Consider the following 13,881-nt stretch of genomic DNA (forward strand, 5'->3'; position numbering starts at 1 on the left):
AGTCTTCAAGAGATGAGTAAGCTATTTATGGCTTTATAAAGTGTATAATTTACATTACCCTTGAGAAATAAAAGAAATCTTTTATAAAACCAACTAATTTCTTGTCCTCATAAAGCAGCTAAAATTTTTGATGCCTGCTTTTCATCTCAAAACATGTTAAATACATAATACAATATCCGAGCCCCCAACTATTTGACTCTTTTTAATCAGTTTTAAATATAACTCAAATCAACTTCCCCTCTAATTACATTTAAATGGGATAGCATGTTTTAGATTTTAAATGTGAACACTTAATAATTTCACCTTTCACTCTCAACCTACTCACCAAGTTTTAAAACAAATCTCTACAGGAAATAAAAAAATTGAATTAGTTCCCTTCTTCCAAGTAATGATATAAATATGATGAAAATAAGGCAATTATCTTTATACTTAATAAAACAGATACACAAATCTAAAGAGAGAGAATCAAGAACAAGACTAAAATGGAGAGATCAGAGAATCTAAGCATTCTTTAGCCCTGTGAAAAAAATCCAATATTCTAAGAAGTTAATCTTTGTATGATTTTACTATATTAATTCCTTTAATACCTAGGACATAGTCACAAATAGTTATTTTTAAAACCAGTATTTTCATTGTCCAACTTGTTCCATATCTAAAAGATATTAAAAATATATGCATTCCATTTCTGGCACAGCAGGACAAGCTCAATACAGTCTTCCCCCACTGATTACAGCGAAAAGCCCTAATTAAAACATAAAACAACTAACTGACAACTGTGAAAAGAAAAAAGGGGAGGACATTGTGATGGGAGAGAAAACTTGCAGAAGCAACTCTCAAGGGTAAAGTTTCCTGCATGTTTGTTTTTCCTCTTCTGTCAACATTTTCCCTCAGGGTGAGTCCCAGACACGGAGAAGTAGAACAAAAACTTCCACTAGCTGGGCACAGTGGTACACATCTACAGTCCCAGCCACTCAGGCGGCGGAGGGACGAAGATGACTTGAGGGTGCAGTGAGCTATGATGATGTCTGTGAATAGCCATTGCACTCCAGCCTGGGCAACACAGCGAGACTATGTCTCTAAAATAATTTTAAAAAAAAATTTTTTTTTTAAATTTCCACTAAAGCTCTAAAAAATGTCCACTAAAGAATGAGAGAAAACCAGTCTTCCTGCAGGAAAATCAGGAAGAGGGGCCCCTACAAGCCAGAGTGTAGAGAGAATCCCGCAGAAGAGAGACTCAAAGAGGATCCTCTCGCTCTGGTGTGTACGAACCTGTACAAATTGGGCTCACCTTTGAGCCGCTCAGGCACAGGACAGACCAAAAGCAATAGAGCAAACACTTGGAGAATGGAGCTCAGTTTGAAACCATTACCTAAGTCTTGGCTAACACTTCAATGCCTCTTTATTTGCACAAAAGAGACCCAGAGCAGCACAGCAAAAGCTTTGAGGAATGCATCAGGATTTTAAACTGTTACCCAAGTCTCAGACCGACCTTTAAGAGGCACAGGCACAAGACAACTCCACAGCAACATTGCAAAGGCTTTGAAAGCTGAACTGAGATGAGAGCCACTGCCTAGAGGAGATGAGAAAAAACTGAGGCCTGGCCAGGGACGCCTGTGACTCCAACAGTTTGGCAGGCAAGGCAGGTGGATTGCTTGAGGTCAGGAGTTCAAGACCAGCCTGACCGACATGGTGAAACCCCATCTCTACTAAAAATACAAAAAATTAGCCGGGCATGGTGGTGGGCGCCTGTATTCCCAGCTACTCAGGAGGCTGAGGTAGGAGAATCGCTTGAACCCAGGAGGCGGAGGTTGCAGTCAGCTGAGAGCGCACCACTGTACTCCAGCCTGGACAACAGAGCGAGACTATCTCAAAAAAAAAAAAAAAGGGAGGCCTAAATCTAATCGGGCTGAATGATTTGAAATCAACATTCTCCAGAGGGTAACAATAGAACCCAAGATCTATACATTAACCAGAAGGTCTTGAATATACCCTAAAAATCACCAAACATACCAAGAACCAAAGAATGTGACTAAGCCTCAAGAAAAAAAGATAATCAACAGATCCCAACCTCGAGATGATACAGGTGATACATAGTTTTTAAACTATGCTTCATGAGGTAAAAGTAAATATATATAAATGTAAACACAGAAATGCTTATGAGAAAAATAAAAATAAATGCTTTAAACAACTTGAAATTTTAGAATGTTTAAATATCAAAACTAAAAATTTCGGCCGGGTGCGGTGGCTCATGCCTGTAATCCCAGCACTTTGGGAGGCCGAGACGGGCGGATAACGAGGTCAGGAGATCAAGACCATCCTGACTAACATGGTGAAACCCCGTCTCTACTAAAAATACAAAAAAAACTAGCTGGGCGTAGTGGCGGGTGCCTGTAGTCCCAGCTATTTGGGAGGCTGAGGCAGGAGAATGGCGAGAACCCGGGAGGCGGAGTTTGCAGTGAGCCAAGATCGCGCCACCGCACTCCAGCCTGGGCGACTGAGCAAGACTCCGTCTCAAAAAAATAAAAAATAAAAAAATAAAATAAAATAAAATAAAAATTGGCCGGGCGCGGTGGCTCACGCCTGTAATCCCAGCACTTTGGGAGGCCAAGATGGGTGGATCACGAGGTCAGGAGATCGAGACCATCCTGGCTAAAGCTGTGAAACCCCGTCTCTACTAAAAATACAAAAAATTAGCCGGGCGCGGTGGCGGGCGCCTGTAGTCCCAGCTACTCGGGAGGCTGAGGCAGGAGAATGGCATAAACCCGGGGGGCGGAGCTTGCAGTGAGCTGAGATCGCGCCACTGCACTCCAGCCTGGGTGACTGAGGGAGACTCCGTCTCAAAAAAAAAAAAAAAAAAAAAAATTTTCACTAGATGGGCTCAATAGCAACATGGAGATTAAAAAAGAAGTAATGAACTTTAAGATGGATCAAGAAATTATCTGAAGAACACTGAATAAAATAATGGGAAAAAAGGAATGGAACCTCAGAAATCTGTGGGGAAACAGCACAAGGAGTCACTGGAGATCCAAGGGGAGACAAGTAAGAAAGTGGAAAAAATATTTCATGAAATATTGGCTGAAGATTCCCCAAATTTGACAAAAGACAGAAATTTCCAAACTCAAGAAGCTCAGCTAACCACAAACAGAATAAACTGAAAGAAAACTATGTCAAGAAACACTGTAAATAAACTGCTACTGAAAACCAAAGATAAAGAAAAATCATAAAATGATGCTATTGACATGACATTCTGGAAAAGGCGGAGGTACTGGGACAGAAAATAGGTCAGTAGTTGCCAGGGGATGAGGCTGGAGGAAAGGGATAGCTACAAGAGAGCGTAAGGGAACTGCTGGTGAGCTGAACTATTCTTGATCTTGATGATGGTTGTGATTACAAAATTGTATGCATTTTTCAAAACTCACAGAAATATACAACAGATAATGAATCTTACTCCAAGTAAGTTACATGTACAGTAATGTATGTCTTGATATGAAGCAAGGTATATTATCCCACTTATATAATATCCTTGTCAAAAATATTTTATTGTTAGGAAGCAATCAGGAAAATCCACAGTGTGACATATAAGACTTCTGGCCTGAATTCTACAAAGAAAAAGCTCACAAAAAACAAAAAAGGTGAGGTTAAGTGCTCTAGATTCATAGAAACCAAAAAAGATATAACAACCAAATATAACGCACGAATCTTGTCTAGTTCCTTGATCAAACAAATGACCCACCCCTACAAACAACAAAAGACATACTGAAGACCAACTGAAAAAGTAAATATGGACTATAAATAAGTTATTTAGTTAGCATTAATTTCTTGATATGCTAATAGTCTGGAGAATGTCTTTATTCTTAGGAGATACATACTGAGGTACTTAGTGACAGAACCATGATTTTTACAAACTGCTTTCATATGGATCAGAAAAAAGCTTGTGTGTGTGTGTGTGTGTGTGTGTGTGTGTGTGTGTGTGTGTAGGTGTGGAGAGGAGGAGGAAGGGAAGGAGAATAAAGCAAATGTGGCAAAATGTTAGTAACTAGTGAATCGAAGAAGAAAAGAAGAAATATACCACTCTAACATCAAAGGCTATATAGTTACCTCTTTCATAATTTGAAATCTTGTAAGAACCTCTTCTTCGACACCTTTAATTTTACTCAAGGCATTTTCATGTCTGAAAAGCAGTTGTTCTCTTTGAAGTAAAAAACGTTCTCGCTTTTGAAGTTCTTCAGCAAACTTCTGTTGTGCCGCAGTTTCACACTGTATCAAAATGGCAGATTTTAATGCTCTTGAAAAGTCACAAATTCTGCAAATTCTATTCCTATTGGCTAACACTGTGGTTTAACCAAGTGGTTTTCAGGAATACAGGGGTAACTAAGGACAATCTGGATTATAGTAGCTAGACTAGTATAGCAAGTAAACTTGTACAGAAATTATATCTTGATTTTAAATGATAACACACTATAGTAAGAGTCCACTGCGATGATGCAAGAGAATCTGGGGTCCAAAATGAATCAGCACTATGCAGATTTAGTTCCCGATCCAGTTTAAATTCCATGCTCCACTTCCACATCACAGTCCACTATTTTACCTATACCCTGCCCTCCCTCACCTTGTTGTCTATCACCTTGGACTGAAAGAACGAGGCCTGGATTAGCACACTGACCATCTTCCCTGGCCCCATGCTACTCAGTTCAGTACCACTGGAGAAAAAAAAAAAAAAAAATCACACACCAACCATGAAAAGTGGCCCCATTGCAAATTCATGGTCTCAATCCTATACTAGATTCTTAATGCAGTCCAAAAATCTTTTTATATGTTCACAGCCAGCACTCTCTCCCTCACTCTCCAAAGTGTCTATTTTGAGCCTTCTCCATTCTATTAATTTGGAATACATCATGTCCTATATACCACTCTCTGTGAATAGCCTCGTCTCTAACTTCACAGGGAAAAAAACAGAAGACAAAGTCAAGTCCAAAGAGTCTACTTAACATCCCCACCAAGGTGACGGGGATATCTATTACCTCAAACATTTATTCTTTCTTTATGTTGAGAACATTACAATTCTTCTTCTCTAGCTACTTTAAAATATATGATAAATTATCATTAACTACAATTTCCCTATTGTACTAGTAAACACTGAAACTTACTCCTATCTAACTGTATTTTTGTACCCATCAACTAACCTCTCTTCACCCCTGCTACCCTTCCCCTCCCAGCCTCTGGTAACCACCATTCCAGCTCTATTTCTATGAGATTCATTTCTTTAATTCCCACCCCACACGAGTGAGAACATGCAATGTCTGTCCTTCTGTGCCTGGCTTATTTCTCTTAATATAATGACCTCCAATTCTATCTATGCTGCCGTGAATGATAGGATTTCATTCTTTTTATGGCTGAATAATATTCCATTGTGTATAGATACCACATTTTCTTTATCTGCCAATGGACACTTAGATTGACTTCATATTTTGGTTATTATGAACACAGTTGCAATGAACATGGGAGTGCAGGTATCTCTTTGATACACTGTTTTCTTTTTTGGGGGATATACCCAGTGATGGGATTGCTGGATCATACAGTAGTTCTATTTACAGTTTAAGGAACTTCCAAAGTGTTTTCCACAGTGGCTGTACTTACAAAGTAAATTTTAAAGTCAGATTAAACTATAGACTGATTAAACCAGTTAATCCACTGTACTTGCATTTTTTTCTTATTAAACATCTTTATGTTTGCTACAAATGACAGATATATCCTTGCAATCTTGCCTATTCTTTTTTATCCTATAAAGTGTTATCAAAGGAATTTTCCTAAAACCTGACTTTTTACTCTGACACTCCTTTCCCTAAAAACGTGTAAAATACCCAGCCTGGGTTTTCATTATTTTCTTTCATTCAGACAGGCTAATAAATGCACAATTGGACAATCACTGCTTTTCAGAACACCTCTCATTTCCAAATCCTTATACCTGGAATGACCTTCCCACTATTATCTTTCTCAGTCAAAGACCAGACTAAGTCGCTCCCTAAACTTCTCCTGGTGATTCTAGGCTAAAATAATCTTTTTCTAAAATGCTATGGTAATTACAATCTGAATTATTTTGACAAAACAAGATACTGGTTTTAAAGAAATGCTTAACTATTTCATGTGTTTCCAATGGGAAGGATTTCAAACAGATACTGTGTATTACATACACTTTTGCTTCCTTCTCTACTTCTCATGGATGCTTAATATATAAATTATACTCTTTAGGCTGAGCGCAGTGGCTCACGCCTGTAATCCCAGCACTCTGGGAGGCCAAGCGGGGGCAGATCACCTGACATAAGGAGTTCAAGACCAGCCTAGCCAACGTGGTAAAACCCCAACTCTACTAAAAATACAAAAAATTGGCTGGACGGGGTGGCATGCACCCGTAATCCCAGCTACTCAGGAGGCTGAGGCAGGAGAATCACTGGAACCCAGGAGGCAGAGGTTGCAGTGAGCCAAGATCGCACCATTGCACTCCAGCCTAGATGACAGAACAAGACACCATTGCAAAAAAAAAAAAAAAACCCCAAAGGCAGATATAAGCGAATGTTAAGAGTTCAATTTTGATGAGAGTTGACAAGAGGACTCTTCATATGTAAGTACTTAAAACAATAAAGCTAGAGCATCTACTTAAAAAGCATACTTTATCCGATTTTATTGCTGAAGTAAGGGTGGGATGGGAATCAAATAAAATACAAGACAGTCTGAAACACACACCTACAAATAAAAATGCCACTGTCTCTATTTTATCTCAGCCACTGTATTTTTCTCTTCCTTAGTCCCTATAATTTGAGTTTGTCCCCTGCTGTCCTTGTCTTGACAAACTTATCAAAAGTAATTAAAATGAAATATATACAAATTTTGTAAGTGCTTGGTTCTTAGAACATAAATATTTTTGAATTCTCGATTCAGTATTTAGTTCTTACCTGCAGTTTCAGATGTATCTGAAATAATTCGTCATATATCTGACTGATCTGACGTGGAAGTAAACTCCGCTTGTCTGATGTTTTAGATTTTGGATAGCTGACAAGTTTCAAAGGAGAGTCTGCATCGCTACAACACTCAGTCCGAGGTCTTGACAAGGTCGTATTAGTTGGCAGGGCAACTGCAAAGAAAATAACATTTGCATTATAAACTTTATTAACTTACTGTTTCAAATATTTCCAGAGTAACCTTTAGGAAGAGATGCTTTAAATACAAATTATAACATTGAAAAGTTTCAAGAGAGACAAAGAATAATATAGTAAATATGGTAAAATGGTAACATCGGAAAATTTGGGTGAAGGGTATATAGGAATTGACTGCATTATTTTTGCAACTTTTCTGTAAGTCTGAAATGATTTCAAAATAAAATACTTTAAAGGACATAAAAAGACACCAATTGCCAAGAAATGGAAAGTAACCTCAGAAACCCCTAATTACGTTTCCCTCTCCCCTAAATCAAATTTACCACTAACACAAATGAATGTTAAATGCTGCTTTACTTTGCTGTTTAATCTCCACTACTTACATTTTAAAAGTCCTTGTTTTACCTGCTTTTATATTTTATATGTAATTATATTAACATAATTTCTACAACCTCTCCCTTTAAACAGGTTCACAAATCTTCACTGTATACCTTATTTTGCAAACACTGTATACAGTATCCTCCTACAGGTGGAAATTTGAGCTACTTTGGCTATACAGATGCTACACAGTCTTGTACATGGCTTCTGGTGCACAAGTTTAAGAGTTTCCTGAGGGTACGTAAGTAGTAGCAAAATTGCTAGATCACAGGGTATATGTGCAGTTTCAACTTTACTAGTGATGCCAAATTGTTTTCCAAACTGGCTGTATTAATTTACTCTCCCAACAGCAGTAGATAAGTGAGTTCCTCTTGCTTGATATTCTTGCCAACACTGTACTGTTAAAATTTATTTTCTGCTAACAATTAAGAGTATAAAATGCCCTCGCTCAGTGGTTGCTTTTTTGTCTTTTGTTTTTTGAGATGAAGTCTCACTCTGTCGCCCAGGCTGGTTGGCGCTATCTCAGCTCACTGCAAGCTCCACCTCCCGGGTTCATGCCATTCTCCTGCCACAGTCTCCCAAGCAGCTGGGACTACAGACGCCCGCCGCCATGCCCAGCTAATTTTTTTGTATTTTGTTTAGTAGAGACGGGGTTTCACCGAGTTAGCCAGGAGAGTCTCGATCTCCTGACCTCGTGATCCATCCGCCTCGGCCTCCCAAAGTGCTGGGATTACAGGCCACCAAGCCTGGCCTTTTTTTTTTTTGAGAGCGTCCCACTACGTCGCCCAAACTAGAATGCAGTGGCACAATCTCAGCTCACTGCAACCTCTGCCTCCCAGGTTCAAGTGATTCTCCTGCCTCAGCCTCCCAAGTAGCTGGGACTACAGGTGTATGCCACCACGTCTGGCTAATTTTTTGTATTTTTAATAGAGACGGGGTTTCACCATGTTAGCCAGGATGGTCTCGATTTCCTGACCTCGTGATCCGCTCACTTTGGCCTCCCAAAGTGCTGGGATTATAGGCGTAAGCCACCGCATCTGGCAGACGCTCAGTGGTTTTAACCTGCACTAGACTCATGGAGGCCCCAGCTTTAAAAGGGGAGGGTGGGTGTCTTCCATTATACTTCAGTATGAACAGACAATGGAGAAGCAAAAATAAAACATAGTATGAATTTTTTTAAATGAAAAGCTTCACTTCAGTCAGTTCAGCAAATGCCCTAAAAGTGAAAGGCACATTCACAGAGCTCTACTTGCCTGTTTAGGTTCCCAACTCACCAATCCCTGGCCTGAACATTTCTTAATTTTGTCTACTTTCAAGTATGAGGTTGGTGCAAAAGTCATTGCGGTTTTTTACCATTACTGTTAATGGAATACAAGCAACATTTTCTTTATACCTTATCCCATGTTTTCCACTGGGAAAATCGACCATATAGCAGGAAACACAAGTCCAGACAGAATTATTTTTCATCTTCCTCAAATGCTGAGAATAATGAGACAAAGGAAAACGAAGGAGAAGGAAAAGAGGAAAATGAATGTTGTTGTGTGTAGACCGTAATACTGGCACCAGTATCATCGGTAATATCAACAGGGCAACTCGAAGTCGTGTAGCCCAGAGGGTGAAGGGTGCCATTTGCGGTTGTCCATTCCTTGAAATCCTGCCACAACTATGAAATGCAGCCAGATACACAGGAAACTGCTGGTAAGTCAGTGCCCAGAAAGCCATACTTTAAATAATCTGGAGTATTTTCTCAAAATACTGTAGTCAAATACTATCACAGTCATTTACTCAGTTATTAATTTATTTGGATAAATTTTGAGGGTACAGGAATATTACTGAAAAATAATGAAGTTTAATTTCCTCTGCTCCTTTAATTTAATAAGCACAGGAACTATCTCCTGGCTTATAGAAGTTCAGAACACAGAAATATGCAGACTCTTGGGGGCCAGTGTTATTACCAGGAGGAAAGTTTCGTGTACTCTGTTTGACAAAGTTACTACTTAATTGATTGTTCTAAAATATTTATTTTACCTTTTTCTATTTCTTTAAAAGACTGCTTGGTTATTTTGGAGGTACTAACTCTATCATCATTTTCAATTAACTCTTCTTCTGTTTCCTGTTTCTTCAAATCATGGAAAGAATCCAGTTCATCATCTAGGCTTTAAAAAAATAATTGTATCACAGCAATCTAGAAGTTTACTACAGCATTTTAAAAAGATAAAACTGCTTTTCAAATATTAACAGCATAACAACTGAGAAAAAATGCAAAAGCATTTTTTAAACTGCAAAATGTAAACATGTAAAAAGGAAAAATGTAAAAAGTAACAGTCACGGATCATTGATAACCCACTACAAGATATTGTTCTACACATTAAATAGACAATTTAAAATGACATATACCTACCTGTGGTATACTCTACAGCTGAGGAACACTTTATTTTGACTCCCAATAATCTGTTGTTAATTATAAGGTAGTTTTAGCTAAAATAATGAATGTTTAACGTAAGAAAACTAAACCTAAAGAAGTCAAATAACTGATGGGTGACATAACAAGCAGAAAGTGGAGCAGAACTAGATAGAATTCCAGGTGTTCTCTCCAAAAAGACAATCTGAGTTGAAATTTCTAGAATAGTATTGTTCAAAAGCAATATAACACAAGTCATATAGGTAATTTAAAATTTTCTAGTAGCACATTAAAAAACAAATTTTAAAAATACTATTTAATATAGTATATCTAAAAGTTTATCATTTCAACATGTAATCAATGTTAAAAATTATTAAGATATAACAGGCATGGTGGCTCATGCCTGTGATCTCAGCACTTTGGGAGGCTGAAGTGGGAGTATCTCTTGAGCCCAGGAGTTCAAGATCAGCCTGGACAACACAGTGAGATTCTGTCTCTACAAAAAAAAAATAAATTAAAGAAAATAAATTAGCTGGGAGTAATGGTACACATATGTAATTCCAGCTACTCAGGAGGCTGAGGTGAGAGGATCGTTTGAGCACAGGAGTTGGAGGCTACAGTGAGTTACAATTATGCCACTGCACTCACAGCCTGGGCAACAGAGCATGACCCCGCCCCCTGCAAATCCACATCCACACACACAAAATTAAGATATTTTACATTATTTTATCCATGCTTATTTATTTTTTGAGAGGGAGTCTTGCTGTGTCACCCAGGTTGTAGTGCAGTGGCACGATCTTGGCTCACTGCAAATTAAGCCTCCCAGGTCCAAGCAATTCTCCTGTCTCAGCCTCCCGAGTAGCTGGGACTACAGGCACCCACCACCACGCCCTGCTAATTTTTCTTATCTATGCTAAGTCTTAGAAAGCCAGTGTGTATATGACAGTTACAGGGTATGTCAATTCAGACCAGCCCCATTTCAAGTACTCAATAGATACATGTGGCCTGTTGCTACTGTGCTGGACAGCATAGCTTCAGACCAGATCACAACTAGGGGCCCAATGTTACGAAAATCTTCATAGTCCAAAACCTTTAGATTATAGTTCAGAATTATACCCAGGTCATTATTTTAAAAATGATAAAACTCAGTTAAAAAGAAAAAAATTTCCATGAATTTATTACCTTAAAAGCAATTTTCACTTTCCTTACCCTACATTCAACATAGCTCATGTCTAAATCCTAAATCTAGATCAACTAGATTTTGTGAGTGCAAAATGAAACAGTAATAACAATAATGATAATAGCTAACATTTGAGTACTTATTATTTACCCAGAACTGTTCAGCGTATTACACAGATTTAACTTATTTAAGAAGAGAAAAGGAAAACTGTATTAAAAAAAGTCAAGCTCCCAAATACTAATTATGTTAGTAACATATAGATACTTTAGGCATAATTATTTTTTCTCTCCACAATTATCGCAACATTTCATTTTATATACGTATACATCTTTATTTCAAAATGCTTACTCCTTCTTGATACGCATAGCATTTCTTTCTGCCACATATTTTTGGCATTAAATAATATCCAACTTAGATCTTTATTTTACCTTAGCTTCCACTGTTTTTTGTACTTTTTCCCCATAGTAAATAGTATCTTCCCTACAGAATGGCAACTTCTTTTAATCCAGCACTGTAGTTCCCATCTCCCCAGACTGTTTTCTTCAATCTCTCTCTCAACCACCTAGATACAATGTGTACCACGCTACCAGACACACCAGAGATAGTAAAATGCTGCTGCCTAACAAAACTTGTATGGCAGTTTTTTTGTAGTTCCTTTTTTTTTTTCTTTCTTCAGGACAGAGTTTTGCTCTTGTCACCCAGGCTGGAGTGCAATGGCGCAATCTCAGCTCACTGCAACTTTCATCTCCTGGGTTCAAGTGATTCTCCTGCCTCAGCCTCTCAAGTAGCTGAGATTCCAGATGCACACCACCACGCCCGGCTAATTTTTCTATTTTTAGTAGAAACGGGGTTTCACCATGTTGGCCAGGGTGGTCTCGAACGCCTGACCTCAGGTGAACCACCCGCCTTGGCCTCCCAAAGTGCTGGGATTACAGGTATGAGCCACCGCACCCAGCTCATAGTTCCTTTTCTAAACATTTTTATTTAAAGAAAGGGAGCAGAGTCTGCATTTGGGTCCCGGATGAATAACCATACAAATATTTTTTCTTTTTTTTTTTCTTTTTTGAGATGGAATCTTGCTCTGTCACCCAGGCTGGAGTGCAGTGGCTGGATCTCAGCTCACTGCAAGCTCCTCCTCTCGGGTTCATGCCATTCTCCTGCCTCAGCCTCCCGAGTAGCTGGGACTACAGGCGCCAGCCACCTCGCCCGGCTAGTTTTTTGTATTTTTTTTAGTAGAGACGGGGTTTCACCGTGTTAGCCAGGATGGTCTCGATCTCCTGACCTCGTGATCCGCCCGTCTCGGCCTCCCAAAGTGCTGGGATTACAGGCTTGAGCCACCGCGCCCGGCCCACAAATATTTTTTCATCTTTTACATTATATAAATAATTTTCCATTATACTACACTAAATATAATGCTAGGTCTATGCTTTTATTACAGAGATCCTCAGTAAAAATTAGTAAGTGATTTGCTTCAACTATTTAGCAGGCTCCAGACTGCCTTATACTTGTTCTTAGGAAAGAGCAAAAATATAACCTGCCCTTTTTTGCTTTCTCAGTTTCTTGAGATACTGAGGGGGCAGCAACAGTAAAGTTTCAGGGTACTTTACCAATTCACATTTACGCGCTTGAATAAGCTGCACAATGGTGTTCTACAATGCTTGCTTTCATCAGAATATTTTAATGATGAACCAACTTTATCTCCAGAGTAGATATCCAAATCACCTGTCAACGACAAATAAACCACCAACGATTACCAGAACAATATATCACAAAATATCTGGCACTGGCCACAAGTCTAAATAATATTAGTTTTAAAATCTTCTCTCTCAAATTATTTTTTTCTTTTTTGAGACTGAGTTTCGCTCTTGTTGCCCAGGCTGGAGTGCAGCAGCGCCATCTCGGCTCACTGCAACCTCCGCCTCCCAGGTTCAACCGATTCTCCTGCCTCAGCCTTCGCAGCAGCTGGGATTACAGACACCTGCCACCAAGCTCGGCTAATTTTTTGTATTTTTAGTAGAGACAGGATTTCACCGTCTTGGCCTGGCTGGTCTCGAACTCCTGACCTCAGGCGATTCGCCTGTCTTGGCATCCCAAAGTGTTGGGATTACAGACGTGAGCCACCACGCCCGGCCTCAAATTAAACTTTTGAAACCCCCAAATATACAAAATACTGGCTTACCTGGGGAGGTTAGAGTTCTTCTCTTACATGTAGACTGATCAAAATTTGAAAAATCATACTAAAAAAGAGAAAAGATATTTAATTTGTATACTAAGACTCAATTTACTGTCTCAAAATATTTCCCCACAAATTATGTATTAATTACAAAGGTTAGAGTGGAGAAATCCTGTAGACACCATCTTAACCAAGTGATCAAAGTTAGTATCATCAATAATGTGACAAATCAACATCATGTGCCTCCCCACAGCAGACCACACATCACTCATCTCATGCTCCTGCCAAAAATGCATAATCAATCTAACGAAGAGGCATCCATAAGATAAACCCAAATGGAGAAACATTCCAATAAATAATTCTTACACTTTTCAAAAAAACCAATCTTATAGAACACAAAGGCTGCGAACCTGTTCCAGATTAAAGGCAACAAAAAGGACAATCAAATGCAATCAATGCTCGTTCTTGGATTGGATCTGCACTAGGAAAAAATTTTTCCTATAAAAGGCATTATCGAGATAATTGTTGAAATTTCATATGAACTCAAGATTACCAAATATATCAATTCTAAATTTCCTGAAAATATTACTGTGGTTAT

At 38.8% G+C, this 13,881-nt stretch overlaps 1 protein-coding gene across 3 annotated transcripts in view; it reads right to left on the reverse strand.

The window, feature by feature from the left end:
• CCDC138 (coiled-coil domain containing 138) overlaps positions 1-13,881 on the reverse strand; it is a 96,514-nt gene that overhangs the window by 81,887 nt on the left and 746 nt on the right. Inside the window, exons 2-6 of one of the 3 annotated variants that reach the window (XM_023190398.2) lie at positions 13,290-13,347; positions 12,718-12,832; positions 9,558-9,680; positions 6,951-7,129; positions 4,099-4,257 (exon numbers count right to left, since the gene is read on the reverse strand). In XM_023190398.2, coding sequence (XP_023046166.1) covers positions 4,099-4,107 — 9 coding nt within the window. In that variant the 5' untranslated portion in view covers positions 4,108-4,257; positions 6,951-7,129; positions 9,558-9,680; positions 12,718-12,832; positions 13,290-13,347. Of the gene's footprint in view, positions 1-4,098; positions 4,258-6,950; positions 7,130-9,557; positions 9,686-12,717; positions 12,833-13,289; positions 13,348-13,881 lie in introns of all 3 variants that reach the window. The other 2 variants (XM_023190397.2, XM_023190400.2) reach the window with 2 other exon arrangements.

The sequence above is a fragment of the Piliocolobus tephrosceles genome, chromosome 15 (assembly GCF_002776525.5).
Source record: "Piliocolobus tephrosceles isolate RC106 chromosome 15, ASM277652v3, whole genome shotgun sequence".
Taxonomy (NCBI): Eukaryota; Metazoa; Chordata; class Mammalia; order Primates; family Cercopithecidae; genus Piliocolobus; species Piliocolobus tephrosceles.